The sequence below is a fragment of the Aethalodelphis obliquidens genome, unplaced genomic scaffold, assembly GCF_003676395.1.
Source record: "Aethalodelphis obliquidens isolate GAN/ISIS:26980383/991018 unplaced genomic scaffold, ASM367639v1 scaffold105, whole genome shotgun sequence".
Classification (NCBI taxonomy): domain Eukaryota; kingdom Metazoa; phylum Chordata; class Mammalia; order Artiodactyla; family Delphinidae; genus Aethalodelphis; species Aethalodelphis obliquidens.
Window position 1 is genome coordinate 428,648 of NW_020838049.1, and position 23,918 is coordinate 452,565.

Genomic DNA, 23,918 nt, shown 5'->3' on the forward strand with positions numbered 1-23,918 from the left:
AATGAAAAGGCATCTAATACAATAAATACATTCCCACAGGACCAAATACTATTTTTAAAGGTGAAACTGACATTTATGTTTACACCCCACCCATAATGAGACGCATAATGTATCACAGCCCAGAAAAATTTATATTTCTGAAAAACCTGTATTCAGAGATAGGCCAAAAATTACTGTTCTATTCTAAAAGCTATGCATCCTTCAATAAAACCCAGACTGGTATAAAATTTTTTTATCAAAACTAGCTGAAGCATTATCAAATAAGAACATTCAAGTGTCAGTTAAAATTTAACAATTTGAACTATTCATATAATATTCCCTATTTATTCTAGGAACCCAGTTGATCTGAATACTCTAATAAACCTCTACTCAGGGATCAACATTATCTATGAGAGTTTCTGTTTGAAAAATTTTTGAAATGGTTTTCAGGAGGTCCTACCAAGATGCTATGAGAAGAAACACAGTGAAGCCCACAAACTACAACACCAAGGAAGGATACCTCACATAACTAATGCTACATGGCAACCGAGCTTTTGCTCTGTGTCTCTTTGGCATTATTTCTGATTCCTGACTATCTGGTTGTCTGGATTTTTTTCCAGTTCATAGCTGACCTGGATTATTTCTGTCTTAATTGCTCTCTGAGTCTTCTCCACCACTGGCACATGCCAAGAAGATAAAATCCGTGTTTGTTCAGTGTTGCATGATTTTGGAAAACCTCCGGTGACTGAGGGACCCATTTCTTCAGTCAGGTCCTGGGGAGTGCAGTTGTACTAAGATTATAGGACAGGCTCATCCACATGGCTGAGAAAGTTGTCCACTGTCACATCAAACATCATATATCACTATTATTATTTTTGTTTGACTGTAGAAGTAATCCCCAAACTGTCTTATCTGTGTATGTCTATCCTTTAGGAGTTGTTTCCATATGTATCTGCATTTCCTTTTGACCCGAAGAAGAAAACTGCTACCAATTTTCCGTGCGTTTGTATGTTTGTGAGTATATTAGTTAGCTTAACTACATAGTAAACCAGACCATACAGAGACTCAGAACAACGAACACCTATTATTTCTCATGATTCTGTGGATCAGCTGGGCAGTGGTTCTGGTCTGAGTCCACTCAGCTGATTTCTGCAGACAACTGAGGCTACAATGGTCTAAGATGGTGACACTCATATGTCTGGTGGTTAGTTCAATGTCTGCCAGGATGATGCAGTGACTTGGTCACACGTGTCATCATCTAGCAGGTTAACCCTGATCCTTCACATGGTGCTTGGTCAAAGGGTTCCTAAGAGTATCACGCTTACAAGGACCAATGCATAAAAGCTTTCTAAGTGTCTTTTTACATAATGTTAACTAATATCCCATTAGCCAAAGTCAGTCATTTGACCAAGGTCAGATTCAACGGATGAGAAATAGACTATCTGTAACTGAGAATACCTACAAAGCCACATTGCAAGGAGACACACATTCAGGGATAGGAAGAATATGTGGCCATTTTTGCAATCCACCACAGTGAGGAAAACTTTGCTTCCCGCTCTTTACAGAAGAAAAGCAATAAATTTATTGGTCATAGGAATCCACCATTTGAACATACTACAGGAATATCTAATTCAAAAAGTTTTTATCACACGAGGGAAGGAAATATTTGGATAGTTTTAAAATGTTTAAACTTGTTTTGCATGCCTCAGACAGTCAAAAAACTCTAACTTCTAAGGACTGACTTACCGTGATTACAATTGTATAAATGAGCCTTAGTGTGTGTAGGAATGGCATTATGAATAGGAATAGCGATCATCTTTGCTTTGTCTACAGATTCATAGCCTCTACTGATTACTACCCAGTTTGAAGGGTCCTGTGTTTATGACTTTATTCCCCCTTCTCCGAACAAGCCAGGTTAACATGTGAGGAAAGTCTCTGTGTTAAAATCTTTACAACTTGGAATTGAACTTTGTACTTAACCTGCAGCCTGTCTCAACAAGTGTTTCAGAAAAGAGCACATATGAAACAGGAAAATACAACCAGGGACTCTCGGCATTGCCTGTCTTATACAGTCCGTATCCAAAGCTCCGGACCTGAAGATCAACTGCAGGGAAAATGGCTTACGTCTTGCAGAGAAGGACTACCCTAACAGTTCCCTAGCTTGCTCGAGTTTAATGGGCTTATGAAGACTATTAAGCTATATAAAGAGTTTGTATAAATTTAAATAAAAAACTAAAGTATTCCCAGAGAAGGAAGAAATTAAATTTTTAACGCTTTAAGTACACTGGCCCTTTAAGTGGGGGGATGGGTATAACTACATGGGGATGGCACAAGGGAGTTTTTTAGGGTGATGAAACTATTCTGTTTCAATCCATACATGGGTTAAAAATTTATAAAACTGGACACCAAATGAAAAAGAGTCAATTTTACTGTATGGCAATTTAAAAATTAAAAAAAAAAATTTAACCAGTGTTTTTGGAAGAGGGCCAAATAGTTTTAACTTTCCTTCTTGCCCCAGCGCACAAGCATTCATGAGCCAAAGTATCAGTCAGTAGCAGCTATTAACTGCAACTGACCAATTACGTGAGATTCAATTTTACAGCCAAATTGATTCTTTTAAAAGTACCAGGAAATATATTCCTGAAAAGAATGACCTCTTTGAGAGAACTGCTCTTATGTTCTTGCCAATTTATATATTTAAAGAAAGAAAGAAAAGAATCACACTAGATCTTCTCCCTATTTTAATTTTTTTAAACATTACTGAGCTAAGTCTTTAATTTCTAGGTAATTTAAGATCCCTTCTAACTTTCATACTGCCGGCACTAACTAAAACAGCTCCCCTTAGCTCTTTTTCCACTAGATGGTATGTATACATGGCATGTTTTTCTACCATATTAATCTATTCAAAAATAATCAAAATGTTAAGTGACCTGGATTCCTCACTGCTCTTTAAGTCTGTGGTAGCAACAGTCAGCTTCACTATAACTTACTCAGAAACCTCTGTATATAGAACATTTACTAGAGCCTTTAAAAATATTGTCTAATCTTGATGCAGGTGGCTTTCAAATTGTGGTCTGCAGGCTGGTCCCAAGGGGAAGGGAGAGGCAGACGTGTGTCTGGATGAGGCTTGAGCCAGGACGAGGAAGAAGACAGGAGGGGCAACTGTTTACGTGTGATTTCACTCCTGGACACTCACCAAGGGCAACCTGGAAGATTCAGGCAGGAGTAGAGAGGATACTGCAGCCCCTCCAGCTTCCTGGGACGATGAGAACTCTCTGGAAAGAGGTCACACTCACACCGACCTTCCTCTCCACAGCTCCACAACCCCACCTTCCCTATCATGAGACCCAAGTTCAAACTCCTGCCCTTTTCCCCAGAATAAAAGGACGCTTAAGTCCTGACAGAAACGGGTCAGAGGAAAACGTCCATGCAGCGCACACAGGACTGTATAAAATCACTTGGGCAGCAAACAAACATGCAAAACGAGGATCCCTGGGTTTCAGACTCAAAGTACTCGGGTCCACCTTGTTGTTGTTGTTGTTGTTTTTTTTTTGTCCCGTTGCGGAGCACGGGCTCCAGATGCGCAGGCTCAGCGGCCACGGCTCACGGGCCCAGCCGCTCCGCGGCATGTGGGATCTTCCCGGACCGGGGCACGAACCCGCGTCCCCCGCATCGGCAGGCGGACTCTCAACCACTGCGCCACCAGGGAAGTCCCACCTTGTTTATTTTTAGAACGCTCTTTTGCCTCTTAGAATAAATCTATAAGGACGAATCACTTTCTCCTATGGGTATGCCATTTTCTGCTAGGGCTTTAATAATCATTTCAATATTTACTGTACTTTGTGAGCTGAATTAGTGTGAAACAGCCAAACGTAAAGACTTCTACAGAAGGCTTCCCTGTTTCACAGGAGAGTGAGTGTACTGGTTTCAGTGAGAAATGAAATGAAGTGAACACAGCACAGACTTGTCCTGTACCTTCTTCTCTTGAGCCTGTTGCTCCTTTTCCATGGTCTTCCTGAGAGTTGCTTCCAGATTATCTTTCTCTCTGCACACTTCCAGGTAACATTCCTGCACGGCCGCCATCTCCTTATTCACCTTATCTAAGTCAGACCTTGGACACACAAAACCAGCAACTAAATATAAGGCTGCAGAACAGACAATTTTCCTCTAAACAATGGAATAAGAGAATGTTGTCTCTACAGCTTCAGGGGCAGCTAAACTCTTTCATTCTCACCTTAGTTGCAAGCGAGCTCCCTCATAAACCTCAAAGAGCTGCCGCTTCTCCAAAGCATGCTTTGCTAACAGGCTTTCACGTATTTGGGCTTTCATGGCTTCATGGTGTTGCTGGTAAGTCCTCTCACACCTAGAAACAGACAGCAGACAGCGGAATCTAAGGCAGGGCCAGCACTACCAGAAACACCGAGACAACTGGTTTCCCTCCCTTCCTTCCCACGTCCTCCTTCTAGTGCAAAGTACAGTTAAGATCAGATTGGTCTTCCCCAACCCGAAGTGGTAATAATTAGCTTTCAATAGATGATCTTATGAGAATCTTCAAAATTTTCTTTCTTCAAATGTTTCTATAGAAAAATTAGAAACCTGGATGTGAGAAATGCCCCAGTCCTTCAAACAGAGTATAATAGTCTGTGTTGAGAACTTCTGTTTATAAAAAACTAATTGAAATAATAGAGGGTGTGGTTCCAAAATTCCAAGTTATCTATATTAAACACAAATACTAAAGTAACCGACTCACACGTAAGTTATGTTCCAAAAGTCTGTTTCAAAGTTCATGATTTCCTATTTAGAAGACGTATTTCCTCCCACAGGTTTCTTCCTTATAAAAAATAGTTAAGCCGTTAAGCTCTACGATTTCAATGAACTACAGTTTGGATGTGTTCTGTAGAACACAACTTACTACATAACATTATTTCTATGGAAAATGTGTTCCAAATTCTAATTTGAGAAGCCAGGGATTCATCTTCTCCAATTTATGATCTCAATGGGGAGGGTTCACACCATCATTTCTCTCGAATCTTTTCTTGGGGGGCGTTATCAGGAGAGAGCAGGGAAGGAGAGCCCAGAAGACAGACATCAGGCCTCTGTCTAGACCTCACCTATCCACAGCTTCTTGTTTATCACGGTCAAAATCTTGTACCATTTGTCTCATTTGATTGCATAAGTCTTGATTCATATTTCTCAGATTTTCTTCAGTTTCTTTAAGCTCCTAAATACAAAAGAATAAAGTATTTAGAGGAAATACCCATCATTCTTTATTGACTAGTCTAATCTCATTTTCTGATATCCTCTGTGCTTTATCTCTTTCCCTATAACATTATTTGACATAATATCATTTTCATAATTCTATAAAAGTCTCTTCATGCCTTGTAAGAGTGTAGATTCATTTATTTGTCAAGTAGCTTTCTGATAGGAGTAAAGGTTAAAATTCTGTATTTATTTTGAAATGTATGAAAACATTCAACCAGAGAAGTATTGGTTAACTGATGCTTTATGATAAATCTTAGAATATGATAATCTTCCCAACCATATAAATAAGCACGGTTTTACTTTCCGGTCAAGGGCTGCCTAAGGAGGAAAGAATACCTCTATTAGCCATGCTATTAGAGAAATACTGAATTCCTAGACAATTAGAGGAATTCCAGAAAACTGAAATTATACTAACTTACCTTCCGATGAAAATACTACCCCATGACCAGCAGTAAAAGGAAATAACTGGAATCCTTAATCACCTGCTAATATACTTGTCTACTAACTCATACTGCCTCTGTATTTTTGAAAAGTCCTTTGAATGAGGTCATGAGAATTCTCACAAAATAGAGGAAAGTTTTTTAATCACCTGATTTTGTTGCTGTAAAACCTGAATTTCACTTTTAAGTCGCAGAATATCATCTTTGACAATCATATCGGAAGAGTCAGGCCACACTTGATTAGTTGGTTTTTCTGAGGTATCTGTTTTAGTCTAAATGTTGAAAAGAAGTCAGAAGTTTTTCAGGTTTATAAAAAATTGTGAGCACTAGTTTTGTAATAATTTCATACTTACAAAGAAATTACAAAAACAGTATAAATAATTTCCATATACCTTTTATTACTGTCCCCCAATATAACCACGGTACAATTATCAAAACCAGGAAATTAACTAGGATGCAATACTATTACCCAATCCATAGACCTTATACAAAATTTTCCAGTTTTCCCCTAACATCATTTTCCTGGTTCAGGATGCAGTCTACAATTTCACGCTGCCTGCAGTTGTCACGTCTCATTAGTCTCCTCCGATCTAGGACAGTTCTTCAGTCTTTGCCTTTCGAAACCATAACATTTTTGAAGCGTACCTATGCTAATCATTTAGTTTTACGGATGTTACTTCGTTATTAAATTCACGGTATGCATTTTGGGCATGAATCCCACAGAAGTGATGTGTGTGTGTTTTTAGGAGACATATGACATCAATATGTCTCATCACTGGTGATGATCAGCTGATGAAGGTCGAAGGTTCTGTCTGCAGGCATCTCCATTGTAAAGTTACTGTTTTGCAATTAATAGTAAGTATTAATATCTTATGGGGAGACATTTGAGACTATGCAAACATTCTATTTCTCATCATATTCTCACCCACTAGGTTTAGCATCTATTCTATTTCTGTATTTAATCAGTGTTAACTCATACATTTTATTCAATAGGTACACAATGATGATAGACTTTGGTAAATTGTTTCCAGAAAGTTCATACAAATGTATCCTGTCAGGTGGTGCAAGAGTCTGTCCAGCTCTCTTTACCTCCAATGGCTGTGACTGTCTTTGGATGATTATTGTGTTTGATGGGGAAAAGGGTCTCCAACAATTTTTTCATTTGCATTTGTGGAACCTCTTACATGCCTTCATTGTTCATTTGTTTTTCATCTTTCCATATATATAACTTTGCATTTTCCTCTTACCATCTAATTGTTTTATCCATTTTTATAAGTTCCTTGTTCATTGAAGAGGTCAAAGTTTTTTTTTTAATATCTACTCTATTTGACCTGTTGGTTTTATATTTACCTGAACTCTGAGCTCTCTTCTTCAATGTTTAAAAAATATTCTGTACCAAGGTTCATTCTACTCATTGGGGGAAAGGGAGGTAGGTGTATCTCATTCCTACATGGGGTGACAGAAGGCTTTGGCTCAGTCTTCCAATTCAGTCTTCACTTCCTTCAGAGAAGGAAGTTGCACTTTCCCCGGTTCACCTGCCATCATTTCCTAGAAGCCACTGCTCCTGCCCCAGTCAGAAGAGAGAGGAGCTAAGAATACCTACCCTGTTAGCTTTGCTCCAGACTTGGGGGTATTAATGAGACTTTAAAGGATTTTACTGACTGATTAGAATGGCTTTCATTTTTTTTTTTAACTTAGCCTCTACTTTTTAAAGTATACAATATTCATTTGTGCTTCCTTCCCCACTGGTGAGTTTCTATTACTAAGAATGAAAGTAACATCATACTGATACACTGAAAAAACAATCTTCATGGCTAGCTATTACACTCAATTTTGACATTTTTTCACACTGCAGGCACACAGGGACTTGGTACTTGCAGTACTTGTTAGCACAAAACTCTTACGAAGATCTTTCAAAAGAGAAGGACAATTTGAACGCAGCAATAAAACCTCTCTCCAAAGCTGGTATACTGAAGACATTATCTTCAAGAAAACAAGAAATGTAATATACCAGCTCTCATACTATCTTCCTAATTTCTATGTCTCAAAAAATTCTAGCCAGGACCCTTCTGAGTTGGGTACTGAACACTGCCTATCAAGTCCCTTGGAATTAGAGTATGGCTTTAACCACAGCTTGTGGTAAGGTAACGGATCTCTATGAAGTATCAGACACAGAAAAGCCTCTGTGTTTTATTTCTTAAGCTTACAAAAAATTCAGTGTAGATGTGGTCCCTGACTGATAGTAAGCCAGTCTGGTTTCCCTAAGGCCTTTGCCACATTCTGCCTTAACGGCCCAGTTGTTCAACTGGAATGAACAGCAGAGTATTTGATCCACCCCCAATCACTGTTATAGTGCTATATATGGGCAGACTCCTCCCTTTCACCACATATTATCCTGGAAATGTCATAAAACAGCACTACTATGAATAGTCACATGACATGAAAGCAAAAAAACGGACTCTCTGTAATAACTTTAAATTGTTTTATATAAGATGGATAGAAACAGATATAAAATGTACCATAAGGTATGTATAAAGCAATAAATACATCAATACCTTTAAAACATTTATGAAAGAATCATGCCAAATAAGATGACATGGTAAATATTTTTGCTGCCCTTCTTAACACATAGAAAGGCTTTAGGATTTTGATGGCCTAGTTCTCTTTAAAAAGGTATCCAGGGAAGTTTAAATTAATGTGTTTTTTCTCTTAACATCCCTGTAGCAAGCACAGAAGTTCAACATCATTTCATTAAGCTTGGGACTTGACGCTAGCCATGATCATTCTTCTAAAAATCGATATTAAGACACTGAATGATTTTCGCCTCATTAAAGATTTCAGAAAGACTGAGTTTATAAAATATAAACTTCTAGCTTATTTGCTCCATCTTTTTACATACTTCCACTCAAGGCCGAAATATCCCTTTCCACCTTCCCGCCTGGATTTATCCTTCAGGACAGAGGTCAAATGTTCCCTCCTCACAGACTTCACTAGGGCTACCTTACCACCTCAGCCCCACGCCCAAGCCCAGTTAGTTATTCCTTCTCAACAGCACTTTGTAATTAGCATAATTCTTATTACACAAAGTTATAACATGTCCATCTCCTTACAGATCTGTAGTACTGACTGTGGTAGCCATTAAGCACACATGGTTGCTGGGTACTTGAAATGTGACTTGTCCAAATAGCAATGTGCGATAAGGAGAAAATATGTGCCAGATTTCAAGGACTTAGCACACGCATAAAATATATAAACCATCTCATTAATAATTTTATACTGATCACATACTGAGAAGATAATATTTTGTATATACTAGGTTAAATAAAATATATTATTAAAATCAATTTCACCTATTTTAATGGGACTACCAGATATTTTAAGTTACATATGTGGCATCATTATATTTCCATTGGATAGTGAGGTTCTAGATTCTAAGTTCCTTCATGGAATGGCCATTGTTTCTTTCATCACTGAATCCCACAAGACCTTGCACAGAGTAGCTTAAAAAAAAAAAAAAAAAAAAAGCTTAAACTGAAGGATTTGCTTTTCCTCCACATACACCCCCAACCCTGCTTTCCGACTTTACAGACTAAATAGAAAGCTCCATTAGAAAAGATGTGGGAAACAGGAGGCAAAGGCCAAGTTTGATGGTGGCCATTTGCTAATTAGATGACTGTGAACTTGAGTGCTTATTTCAAGACCACCTGTTGATTAAATTACCACTTCCTCTCCCTCTTCCCCATCTAGGAAGTGGGTCAATATGTGTAGTAATTCAGCAAATATCTACTGAGAAAACACGTAGAGAATTATCAAGACAATACTCCCAAGAGGTTCCTATATAGTAAGGTGACGCAGAACCACCATAACCAGCAAGTGCTGAAGGCACCCTTTAAGAAAAACCAAATGCAGACTGCTGAGAAATCACTATGGCAAAAGGCTAGCTGGGCAAAAAGAGTATTCAAAGATGAGACAGTTCCCTTCGCTCCACTGATGAAACAACCTATAGAGTATGGAGGCAAAGGGAAAGGCTAAAAACAACACAAGGAAGAGCCACCAGCAACTGCCACACACGTGAAAGTGTATCTGTACAGCAAACGCCACTAGTGATTTCAATATAGAACAAAGAAAGCACCAAGATGCCTAAGCTAAGGTTCAGACTCAAAATCAGGTTCCTACTCTTAGCACACTCTCACCAAAATGCTTATTAAACTGATCAACTCTAATCTAATGCAAGTTTTCATTCCCATCCTTTATAAGAAACATATGGAAAAAGCTAAAACAGCTTGATTTCAAGATGTTAAATGTGATGGGGGAAAGCACATTCTCCCATTTCTCATTTGGTTATTAACAATGAAATCAATGTGCTCATCAAATGTAGTTACTCAGAAGAAAGAACCGAACCGGGCAGGGCTTTCACAGTGAAAACACACTATTATTTCTGGAAAGCAAACTAGCACGATTAAAATTCCATAATAATAAACACCACAGAATATCTTGCACACTTTGCTTTAATAGGACTGTTTCAATGAATACAACTCCTAGTTTAAGGATCAGGAGATAAAACAGTACCAAAGTAGGAAGTAAGATATCATTTCCATCCAGGAGAAAAAGGAATATACTACCTACATTCATTTTTCACCTTCCCTTTCCTCTTTGTTTCTAGGTCTTTCATGTATTACTTTCTACTGAGAATAGAAATGATTTGGGATTTAGAAATAGGGAAGGGTGAAAAAGGCAGCTGTTGAAGGAGGGCAACCCTAAAGATCTCTGACAGCACGATCTTGGAGAAATAACCTAGACCTATTAATTAGTCCAGTATTTTAGTTTCAATTTGCCCAAAGACTGACTCTCACCTCAGAAGGGTCACAAATTCCTCCAGCTTCATTTTCCTCATCTGTAAAACAAGGATGCTAACTGAAGGATATAAAGGTGGATTTCAAGGACTCTGACATACCTGATTCCATACCTTTCCCACCTGTAACACCACCTCCATAGAATTAATTTTTTTTTAATATAGAATGACTATTATTTTAAGAAAAGGGGCCAGAGAAATCTCAGACAAAATGCTAGAGGATTTCACTGTGGAGAATTTAACTAGATTTTAAAGCACTGTTGGCACAAGCCAATCTTGAGGAAATGCAGACACCTTGGTTATGTAGAATGCTTCCTTGGATTTGTGGTTAAGGAATTTTACCTAATTGGCATCTCATTTACTAGGTGCCAAGAGTAACCAGAAAGTATATTCCTTTAAGTGGCATTTCTTTCTTTAAACTTTACTTATAAAAAAAAGTCAAATGGGGAATCCCCTGGCGGTCCGGTGGTTAGGACTCCGAGCTACCACTGCGGGGGTCGCAGATTCGATCCCTGGTAGGGGAACTCAGATCCCACAGGCTGCGTGGTGCGACCAAAAATAAAATAAAAGTCATTTGTAAAATAAAGAAAGAAAGAAAACATTCTGCCTTAAAAAAAAAAAAAAAGTCAAATGAATCCCTGAAAGACAAGTTTAATTTAAATGTGAAAACTGTAAGCGTTTTCTTTATTAAGTCTTGAAAAATGGCATTTTATAAACTTTATAAATTTTATAAACTCTACCTCAATGCTTTTTTCATCCTTCTCCACTTGGAGATCTTCGATTTTCTTATGACAGTCTTTGAGATCGTTTTGTAACTGAGACACCAGATGACGCTTCACGGAGTTGCTACCCAGCAAACGCTGCACCTCTGCTTTCAGATTCAGAATGACCTCATCTTTGGAAAGCTCTTCAGCTGGGTCTTCCTGCTGTACAACACTAACGGAAAAATTGTCATATCTAAGGTTAAATCAAGTAACAAATCAAGCACGGCTATTCCTTAAAAGCAACTAGCTGCAGTGGTAACCATGTTTTGTAACCCATACAACTATATACTGGTATTTCAAAAACAATTTTAAGTTTTGTCATACACAGGATATTGCCTTTGACACATCCCCATATACAGAAATAAGTTCATTCACAGGAAGACCCTTCTTAAGCTTAGTCCTGCTGCCTCACTGAAAGTTCAACCATACGAACTTCAGTATGACATGCATTTTTATCTTTGGTAAATTGCATGCTATATATACATGTCCTTCATTACTCCAAGAGAAACAAAGTGAAAATAAAGGATGAAATGAAGAGTAAAACACTAGTCATCCTAACCAACAATTCCTGTATCTCTTCTACTAAAACACAAGTCTAGGTGGATATCTGAGCAACTGAAAAGAAAAAATAACAAAAATAAATGCCATGCTAATTTAATCCCCACTTTAGTTTGTCAATACATTCAAAAATTGGAAGGAGTATTTCTGTTCCTCGCCATAATGGATTAAAAGGAACAGATTTATCTTCCTGTCTTAAAAAGACTAGAAAACCAAATAAAATATATGAAATGGTGCAAACATTAGACAACATGCAGCACATCAGAGTGATCCCTGAAAAAAGGAAAACAAACAAGGTAAGCCCTATAATTGCTACAGCTTTCTGCCTGGAGAATTTCCAGCCTGTAGCACAGAAAGAAGAAACCCAGAGTCCAGCAATCTCACCGAGTTGCAGAATTCAGTATGGGGAAACCAAAATGGCTAGAATCTGAGGAGAGAAATACTGTGGGAGAGGTAGCTACACAGAAAGAGAGCTCTGGAGATCTGTGGATACAAGTGAGAAAGTTACCTCAAGACCAGGGGAAAAAACCACAGGAAAATGAACCATAGTGGAAAGACTTCCTAATTCACAGAGCATCAAATAGTGCCTTAGTAATAAGGGCAAATTAGCCCCAGATTAAAGGCTGCTCTAAATCTGATCTAACAAAGCCTACAAAGAAGTCTTGAAAGGATCGAATGAATTCCAGATAACTTAAGTGTGTCACAGAAAAAGGATAACAATATTTTTTTAAATAAAGTCCAAAATCTAAAGCATAAAATTCAAAATGTCCAGCATCCAATCAAAATTTATCAAGCATGCAAATAAAGAAGGAAAGGAAATACGAACCATAACCAGGAAAACTGACCCGAATGACACAGGTAGTACAATTAAGTATATTCCATACGTTCAAGAAGGTAGAGAAAAAAACATGAAAACAATGAGGAGAGAAATAGTAGACTTTATGCCCCAGATTGGACTTAGAGACAACAAATTAAAACTTCTGAAAGAATATACATACTGAATGAGATTAACAGCATATTTAATATGGCAGAAGTAAAGATCCACAGACATAAAGACACAGCAAATTTAAACACAGAGAGAAAGAAGACCAGAAGTACACAGAGCATATTAAGTTTTCTAACCTAACTATAGTTAAGTCCCAGAAGAAAAGTGGGGAGGAGACAGAAAAAATATCTGAAAAAATAACAACTAAAATTTTCCTACTACCTGAAAATTAAAACCCCGTAAAGCCTAGAAGCTCAATAAACCTCAAGCACAAAAAACATGAAGAAAACCACCATAAACTACATCAACATCACATTGCTAAAACCAATGATAAAGAGAGAGTGCAGGAAGATTCCTGGGGAGGGGAGGACCAGAGAAAGGAATAGTGGATTCTGTGTATAAACAGCCTCAGTGTAAGCCCTAAACTATGCATGCATAGAACAGACCCTCAAACCAGCAAAGATTTGGAAATTTAACTGAAATCTGAACCACACACACAAGTCTCACACTGACTAACCCTTGAGAGGTGCATACACAGAACAGATTCAAACCAATGTGGCAAAGGCTTGGAAAAATGAACTAAGGTTTGAAACACCTATGCAAATTTCTATACAACATAAAAATCACAATGTCTACTATACAATCTAAAATTACTCAACATAAAACTAACATGGAAAGCCCAAATGCTGGAACTATCACAAAGAGTTTTAAAAATTTAAAGCAGCTAATAGCTATGCTTTACGAGTAAAGGAAACATATTTGAAATGAACAAAAAGATAGGAATTCTCAACAGAGAAATAAAAACTTTAGAAGAACCAAATGGAAATTTTATCATTGAAAAATACAGTACCTAAAAGTTAAAAAAAAAACAAAAAACCTCACTGGACAGGCTCAATAGAGTAGAAATGACAGGGGAAAGAATGAGTGGACTTGAAAATAGTTCAACAGCAATCATCTAACGTGAAAACAGAAAAAAAAATGAACAGTGTCTCAGGGAACCGTGGGACAATATAAAAAGATTTAACATTATGTATAATTGGAGAACGAGAAGGAGAGGAGAAAGAGGAGGCAGAAAAAATATTTGAAGAAATAATGGTCAACATTTTCACAAATTTGGTAAAAGACATAATAAATTTACATTTTCAAGAAGCTCAGTGAACCCCAAATGAAATAAACTAAAAGAAAAACACACTTAGACACACTGTAATCAAACTGCTTAAAACTGAAAAAAAAAAAAGAAAAAAAATCTTTTTTGAAAACAGCAGGAGAAAAACTACTTATTACATACAGAAACAATGACTCAAATAACAATAGATTTCTCTTCAGAAACCAATGAGGCCAGAGACAGTGGAAGAGCATATCTTTAAAGCGCTGAAATAAAAGAACAGTTGACCCGGAATTCTATAATCAGCAAATATAAGGGCATTTTCATATAAGGAAACTAAGAATTTGTTGCCAACAGACATGCTCTGGAAGAAATGCCAGAGGAGGTTCTTCAGCTAAAGGGAAATGATATCCACCGAAGGGATCTCTACACTGAAAACTACTAAACATTACTGAGAGAACCTGAAGAAGTCCTAAATAGAGAAGTATAGCATGCATGTTCAGAAATTGGAAAACTCAATTTCTTTAATTCCCCCAGCTTTTTCAAGATATAATTGACAAATAGCAATATCTTAAGATGTCAATTCTCCCAAAATTGATCTATAGATTCAACACACTTCAAATTAAAATTCTAGAGGACATTTTTTGTAGAAGTTGACCAGCTAACCATAAAATTTATTTTGAAATGCAAAGAACTTAGAATAGTTTCAATTTTGAAAACAACAAAGTTGAAGGATGTGTTCAACCCATTTCAAAACTATAAAGCTACAGTATCAAGACTGTTATCACCAAAAAGATCACTGGAACAGAATGGAGAATACAGAAATAGACCCACAAACATAGGGTCAACTGATTATCAACAAAGATACCAAGGCAACTCAATTGGGAAAGAAAAGCTTTTCTGACAGATGGGATTAGATCAATTGGATACTGGAATGAAAAAAATAAACATCAATCCTTCCCTCACACCATACTAAAAAATTAACTCATAATGGATCATAAATGGAAATATAAGAGCTAAAACTATGGAATTTCTAAAATCATAACAGAAAATTTTTGTAACATTGAGTTACAATACACAAAAACCATGAACTATAAATGAGACAATTGATAAATCTGAATTCATAAAAACTTAAATTTTTGCTCTTCAAAAGATACCATTAAGAAAATGATAAGATAAACCAGAGAGTGGAGGAAAATATTCACAACACATATCAGACAAAGGGCTTGTATCCTGAAATATATGAAGACCAAACAACATATACAAATAATAATTAAGCACAACAAGAAAAAAGGAAAGCAAGGCATATCAAACGATGTTTAACTTTATTAGCCATTAGGGAAATACAAATTAAAACCACAATGAGATACCACTACACACAAACTAGAAGTGCTCAAATTTTAAAAGATTGGCTATCAAGATTTAACAATGGCACAGAACAACTGAAACTCTCAGACTTTGCTTCTGGGAACGCAAAATGGTACGACCACTTTGGAAAAGAACATTTATACTATTGCTATTGCTAATTAAATAAAATAAATTGTAGGAACTCTGATGTAACCATAAAAAGAAAAGCAATTTGGAGCATAAGTGGAAAGGAAGAGGTAAAATTATCTCCATTAGCAGATGATATAATTATATCTAAAAAACTTATAATCTAATGGAAAAACTATTACAAACAATAAGAGAATTAGAAGGCAACAGGTTATAACACACAATATAGAAATAATATATACAAACAATACTCAGAAGAAATAATGGAAAAGAACATGCCATTCACTATTGCAAAATAAAATACCGAGGCATCAATTTAACAAGAATTGTGCAAAACCTAAATGTGAAAAACTTCAAAACACACTTGAAAGACAAAAACAGATTTAAGCAAATGAAAAGACATGTTATATTCTTAAGTAAATTCAACATCATAAAGATATCAATTCTCCCTGGGTTTATATACTTAAGATGATCTTAGTAAAAATATTATCAGGATTTTTTTCCTAGAACAGAACAAGTAAAATATAAAGTTCATTTGGAAGTGTAAACGAGCAAGAATAATCAGAAAAACCCTAATAAGAACAGCAATTCCAGATAGATGGTAAAACTAAAGTATAAGGCAAAGCAATAAAGCTTTTAGAAGGCAGCATAAGAGAATAGCTTCATGATCCTGAAGTTAAGGAAAGGTTTCTTAAAGGGACTATAAAAGCACTAACCATGAAGATGGATAAATTTGACTAAAGTTTAAAAACTTCCATTCATCAAGGGACACATTAAAAGGTTAAAAAGGCAAGCCAGAGGGAAGAAAGAGAAGAAGTGAGTGAGAGGAGATATCTGCAACACACATAACATCAAAGAGTTCTTATCTAGAACAGTTTTCAACAAAAACGCCTATAAATCAACAGAACACATGCACACACGAAAAATCATGTAAAAACTGAGGAGGGACATGAACAAGTCCTTCTTCACACACACACACACACACACACACACACACACACACACACACACCACATGCAAGCCACCAATAAACAAAATAGGCATATTTTTTAATGGAGTGCCATCTCATTCATAATCTGGAAGAATGCAAATAAAGACCACAATAAAATGTCACTACACATTAAGTGGCTAAAACTAAAAGACTGACAATAACAAGTAACAGCAAGAAGACAGAGCAATTAAAACTTTCATACACTTCTGGTGGGGATGTAAACTGGCACAACTACTTTATTATTATTATTTATTATTTTTTTTGCAGTACGCAGGCCTCTCACTGTTGTGGCCTCTCCTGTTGCAGAGCACAGGCTCCGGACGCGCAGGCTCAGCGGCCATGGCTCATGGGCCCAGCCGCTCCGCGGCATGTGGGATCTTCCCAGACCAGGGCACGAACCCGTGTCCCCTGCATTGGCAGGCGGACTCTCAACCACTGCGCCACCAGGGAAGCCCGGCACAACTACTTTAGAAAACAGCTTGGCATTACCTATTAAAGTTGAAACACAAGTACTACAAGCAATTTCACTTCATATTATATACCCAACAGAAATGTATGCACACTGTACCAGGAAATAACATTAAGACTCTATGGACAGTAGGATGGAAAATAAACTGTGGAACATTCATACAAATAAAGTTACACACACACACACACACACACATATTTACATATATAAATGAATGAGCTACAGCTACATGCTACAACATAAGTTTCACAAACAAAATTTTGATGAAAAAAATCTAAAGAACCTATATCTATGAAAAACTAACAGCCAGAATTCATGCTTAATGGAGAATGACTGAATACTTCCTTGTAAAATCAGGAGCAAGACAAGGATGTCTGCTCTTGCCACTTCTATTCAACATTGTACTAGAGATTCTAGCTAGAGCAATTAGTCAAGAAAAAGAAGTGAAAGGCATCCAGATTGGAAAGAAAGAAGTAAAACTATCTCTATTTTCAGATGACATGATCTTGAATATAAAAGATCCTAAGGAATCCACTAAAAAACTATTTGAACTAATTAACAAGTTCAGCAATGTGGCAGGATACAAGATCAATATACAAAATCAATTGTATTTCTACACACTAGCAGTGAACCTCCTGAAAATAAAATTAAGAAAACAATCCAGCAAAAAGAATAGGCAAGAGAATAAACTACTTTGGAGTAATTTAACAAAGACATATGACTAGTACACTGAAAGCCACAAAATTATAAAAGTAGATGACTGGTACACTGAAAGAAATAAAAGAAGACCTAAATAAATGGAAAAACATCCCGTGTTCAGGGATCAGAACACAATATTGTTCTATAGATTCCCTGCAACCCCTATCAAAAGTTCAGCTGGTTTCTTTGCAGAAATTGACAAATTGATCCTAAAATTCATAGGGAAAGGCAAGAGACCCAGATTAGCCAAAGAAATCTTGAAAAAGAAAAACAAAGTTGGAAGACCCACACTTTCCAATTTCAAAAGTTACTACAAAGGTATAGCAATCTATAGGCAGTGTGGTACTAGCCTAAGGACATATAGATCACTGGAATAAAACTGAGAGTCCAGAAATAAACCCTCACATTCACAGTCAATAGATTTTCAACAAGGGTGCCAAAACAATTTAATGGAGAAGAGTCTTTTCAACAAATGGTATGAAACAACTGGCTATCCACATACAAAAGAATGAAGTTAGAACCCTATCTCATATCATATGCAAAAATTAATTCAAAATGGATCTCAAGACTTAATGTAAGAGATAAAACTCTTATAAGATAACATAGGTATAAATCTTCAGAACCCTGGATTAGAAAATGGTTTCTTAGGTACCAAAAGCACAAGCAACCAAAGAAAATATACATAAGTTGGACTTTATAAAATTAAAGACTTTTGTGCTTCAAAGGATGCTATCAAGAAAGTGAAAAGACAACCCACTGAACAGGAGAAAATATATCCAAACCATATATCTGACAAGGAACTTAAATTTGGAATATATAAAGAGCTCTTAAAATTAAACAATAAAAAGACAACCCAATTTTAAAATGGGCAAAAGATGTGAATAGACATTTCCCCCCAAAAAATATACAATGGCCAACAAACACATGAAAAGATGTTCAACATAATTAGCCATTAAGTAAAAACCACATCATTAGCAAATCACCATGATGAGAAACCATTCAATACCCCCAAAGAAACTATAATTTTTTAAATGGAAAATACCAAGTGCTGATGAGGATATGAAAAAATTGAAACCTTCATTCATTGCCAGTGACAATGTAAAATGCTGCAGCCACTTTGAACTGTTTGACTATTTTTCAAAATTCTAAACATACAGTTTGAAAACATATGTCCACTCAAAAATTTGCAGCATTATTCATAATAGCCAAAAAGTAGAAACAGAAACAATCCAAATAAATGTCCATCAGCTGATGAATAAATAAGCAAAATGTGGTAAATTCATACAATGGAGTATTATTTGGCTATAAAATGGGTTAAAGTACTGATACATGCTACAACATGGATGAACCTTGAAAGCATTATGAGCTAAGTGAAAGAAGCCAATCACAAAAGACCACATATTATATGAATCTATTTAAGTGAAATGTAAAGAACAGGCAAATCCATAGAGGTAGAAAGTAGATTAGTGTTTGCCTGAGCTGTGAGGACAGGATAATGGGGAATGACTGGTAAAAAGTACTGGGTTTCTTGTGAGGGATATTGAAATGTTTTAAAATTAGGTTGTGGTGATAGATGGACAACTCTGGGTATACTTAAACACATTGAACTGTGTACACTTCAAATGGGTGAATTTTATGGTATTTGAAATACAGTTGACCCTTGAACAATGTGGAGGGTTGGGGGCACCGATTCCCCCCCACCACCTGTAAAATAAAAATACACGTTCCATATTTATTGAAAAAATCCACGTATAAGTGGACCCCTGCAGTTCAAACCCATGTTGCTCAAGGGTCAACTGTGTATCTCAATAAAGCTGCAGAAAAAAAGGAAAAAGAAAAACCACCTAATGTATGAGTTCTCTAAATAAAGGCAAACCTAATCTATAGTGTTTAGGCATGAATAATTAGGTCTTAAAAGAACAAAAAGCCAGAAAATAATTACCGTAACAGTTAAGATAGTAGTAACCTCAAGGTTATGACTGGAAAGAGGAATATGGGCAGCTACTGACAATGTTTATTTCTTGGCCTCTGTGGTAGTTCCATGGGAATTCACTTTAAAATCATGCATTAAGCTATGTTTCATACACTCTTCTTTATGTGTTATATTTCACAATTTTAAAAGTTTTAAAAGGTAAAATAAAACTATAAAAAGTACTAGAGAAATACCATCAAGAAATTATAAGGGAAAAAAAGTGATGGATCCAACTTTATAAAATTTTTAAACAGGAAAAGTGATAACCCTCAGAAATGGATAGGGTACAAAGAAATAGGTACTATCACAGATATGGGTAATAATGCAAACTACGGGGTTGCTTGACAACACTTGTATCAAAAGCCTCAAACATGCATACTCTTTAACAAGAATATTCACCCACATCTTAAGGAAATAACCAAAGACATGAATAAAGACTCAACAAGTATGTTTATAATACTGCATTACTTAACAGTTTAAAAAATTTTAAACAGTGTATTACTAACTAAAATATAGTTCATTCATCCACATATCCGCTAGTATTTACAACATTTACTGACATCTAAAGATTTCAGAATGTACTAAGTTAAAAGTTACATTATAAAGTAGTATATTCAAAGTAGTTTATCTTTAGAAACCTACAAAACAGGTAATGTGGAACTTAATACCAAAATGCTAATAGTGGTTTTCTTCATGGGGGTTGAAGTAAGATTATGGGTGCTTTTAATCCGTATTTTCTTATTTTTCCATAATAAAGGAGAAAGTTACTTTTGAAAAGAAATAAATAGCTGATAGTATGTACCCTTAAAGTGATGTGATGAAAATGGAACCTCATATGGTTCCAGCCATGAGAAAAACATTCAAATTTCAAGAGGATCTTCCTTCCCACAAAATGCTTGACCAGTATTTCTCAGACTGTCAAGGTCATCAAAAACAAGGAAAGTCAGGAGGAACCTAAGGAAAAATGACTCCAAAATGTAAGGAGGTATTCTGGTGCAACCCCAGAACAGAAAAAGGACATGATGTAAAAACTAAGGACGTCTAAATAAACTATGGACGTTAGTTAATAATAATCCATCAATATTAGTTCATTAGTTGTAGCAAAGATACCATGCTGTTGTAAGATGTTAACAGGGAAAAATGGGTGCACAGTATAGGGGAATTCTTTGTACTATATTAATTTTTCTGTAAATCTAAAAATGTTCTAAAAAACATTTTTTTAAAGTCTTTCCACGAAATTGAGTTATTTGTAGTGAGGTGGATGGACCTAGAGTCTGTCATAAAGCGTGAAGTAAGTCAGAAAGAGAAAAACAAATACTGTATGCTAACACATATATAGGGAATCTAAAAATTTTAAAAAAAAAAGGTCTGAAGAACCTAGGTGCAAGACAGGAATAAAGACGCAGACGTAGAGAATGGACTTGAGCACACGGGGAGGGAGAATGGTAAGCTGGGATGAAGTGGGAGAGTGGCATGGACATATATACACTCCCAAATGTAAAACAGATAGCTAGTGGGAAGCAGCCGCATAGCACAGGGAGATCAGCTCGGTGCTTTGTGACCACCTAAAGGGGTGGGATAAGGAGGGTGGGAGGGAGACGCAAGAGGGAGGAGATATGGGGATATATGTGTATGTATAGCTGATTCACTTTGTTATAGAGCAGAAACTAGCACAACACTGTGAAGCAACTATACTCCAGTAAAGATGTTTAAAAAAAAAATCTGAACTAGAAACCACAGACCTAAAGTGCTATATATATTTTTAACACTTCTGGCACATTATTAAATAAAGTCAGTTTGCTAAAGAAAGAGAGAAAACTAAAGTCTTTCTAAAAAAAGAAAGAATAATACCTGAATTAACATATTTTTTCCTGTTTTTCAGTTTCACATGATTTCCAATGAAATGTTAAAAATATATATATATATACACACATACATACATATGTATATTGTGTGTATTATACACACATGTATACAGAGAGAAAGGATGAACAAAATATTAGGCTTTTTTTAATATTACAAAAAGAGATCCTGGCGATATACTACATATTTATCAATATACACAACTTTTGTATGTGTAATATAGTGTAAATATGTCTGTATGTGTAGATCGCCAACTTAAACCACTTCTCTTTATATAGAAATGTAAGACATAAATATAATTATATAAGAAATATAAAACATATTGCAATGCATCTTCCTGTGCTGTAAGACATGAACTAACTTTCAGCAGTTAACAAATTATGCATCCCTAACTTCTTTTCTTACTGAACCTTGACCACTGAAATAGCACATCATGTACTCCTAGAGGGAGCCAAGTCAGAGCAGAGAGAGTGCTTGCTAAAATAATTTTCTCTTCTTTCCCAAAAGGGAAAAGTCAGCAGTGGTGACCAGCCCTGTATTAGGCTCACTAGTGAGCCCTGTGAAGGTTGGTTCCCCTCAATCCAAATAAACTGTAGTCCCTTATGAAGCCTGCTGAGAAGACCTAGGGAAAAGGCATTCCACTTGTTAAATGTTTATTAGTTGAGCTTCGCAGCCAACTACAATAAGGGAGAGGGGAAGCTGTCTGCAGGCTGCATGAAGATTTAGCTACTCAAATTCCATGAACGTGAAATAGAACACTGAGGCTAAACCCTTAAAGTTTACTAGGCAGTAGCTTGAGGGAGGTGGTAGTCGGGAGTGAAAGCTTGGAGCCGCTAATATTTGGGTCAGTGATTTGAAAGCAGCTCAAGTCAACAAAGAACTAAAATTCTCAACACTGGGAAAGTGCTGCTTCCTTTTGTTCTAAGAACCACAATCCAGCAGAGGAAAGGTACACATCTAATCTCTCCTATATCTCCTCTCACTTTGAACTAAGAATAAATATTTTTACTTTTTCCTCAAAGCTGAATTCTTATCCATTAAAGTGCTGGTGGGAGGGATGAGTACAAGCTAATCTTTCTCACTTATCCTGCACTTCATTGAACATCTCCTTACTGAGCCTCAGTGACTACCCACTTGCTTTCGTTATTCCCCACTTGCTTGGTTGAATGCAGCTGGCATTCCTTTTGGTACGACAGCAATGTGATATCTCAAGTTTATTATCTATAGGAATGTGCTTTAAATTACTGTAGGATTTGGGTTATAAGTGCTAATTAAATAGAGAGGGCAAAGAAGTAAATACATTTTAGTAAACATCATGATGGAGTAAGTCTACTTGGAAAGACAAACCTATACACATATACATGTATTATCTACCCAATTCCCAGGCTAATTATGGCACAAGTTAAAGTAATAAGTTGGAGAGAAATCTTTTTTGGCAGGAATTAAATCTTTAATACTCTAAAACAACAACAACAACAACAAAATATATATATAAAAGAATGAAGTTTAAGGCAAAAAGGTTTGACTGTCATGCAAATAAGAATCAACAGATTTACATGACAATCAAGTTTTGGGTTTAAGTACTGGTACTGCTGCTAAGGGTCTGTCTTCTTGGGCTAAGGCATTCAGCTCTTTGAGCTCCGGTTTTCCCAACTCTAAAATGATAATGTGGATCCCACGTTTTCCCCAAGATTTAAATGAGGATCAAGGACTTTTTATAAAATATGTGTCCAATCAAAAGTTGATTAATATAAAATCTGATCAATGGTATATTTTAACCAAGCATCTCTTAAATAAAATAGTAACAGCTACCACTGATTAAGTGCCTAATATGTGCCCGAACTTATTACATGAGGTCCTTTATATTCATTATCTATTTTAATCCTTGTTTTATCCCCCAAGGGATACGCTATAATCTACCTGACAGAAAAAGCCTGATAAGAAAACAGGCTCAGAAAAGTCCAGAAACGTGCCCAAGGTCATAAAGTTAGTAATAAATGGCAAAACTATGATTCAAAACAAATCTGGATCTAAAGACCGTGCTCTTTCCACTAGCCCCTTAGAATTAATCTGGCATTAACAGGAAATGCATTCACAGCAGTAAATTTTCCAGATGACTACATTTTAACTTTAAATTTTTACGTAAATCTGTTTAAAGCACATTCATCCACTTTTTGCTTTAATTAACTAACCAAAGCTGAAGGCTTTCTTCGACAACTCAGGATCATGACTGTGGACATTCTGATGTGGATCAGAACAGGCCTAGATGTATAAAGCTGCTTACCCCGGTGCTCAGCAGCTCTGGCACCATGCGTTCCTATAGTTCTCTCCTTGCTGAGGCATAGCCGTCTGGCTGAAGCCCTGGCAGCACCTCTCCCAACTCCCTGACCCAGTTACTCTGTGGTCAGTTAGGAAATCAGGTAACTCATGGGGTACCAACAAATCTAAGTGAATATGGCCCTGGGATAAGAGCCCCAAGGTGGCT

General features: G+C 36.4%; 1 protein-coding gene across 7 annotated transcripts in view; it reads right to left on the minus strand.

Moving 5' to 3' along the window:
* Positions 1 to 23,918, minus strand: part of CEP152 (centrosomal protein 152) — a 97,114-nt gene that overhangs the window by 34,403 nt on the left and 38,793 nt on the right. For all 7 annotated transcript variants that reach the window (XM_027096643.1, XM_027096645.1, XM_027096640.1 and 4 more), the window contains exons 13-17: positions 11,274 to 11,469; positions 5,831 to 5,953; positions 5,091 to 5,200; positions 4,214 to 4,342; positions 3,955 to 4,090 (exon numbers count right to left, since the gene is read on the minus strand). In XM_027096643.1, coding sequence (XP_026952444.1) covers positions 3,955 to 4,090; positions 4,214 to 4,342; positions 5,091 to 5,200; positions 5,831 to 5,953; positions 11,274 to 11,469 — 694 coding nt within the window. The remainder of the gene's footprint in view (positions 1 to 3,954; positions 4,091 to 4,213; positions 4,343 to 5,090; positions 5,201 to 5,830; positions 5,954 to 11,273; positions 11,470 to 23,918) is intronic.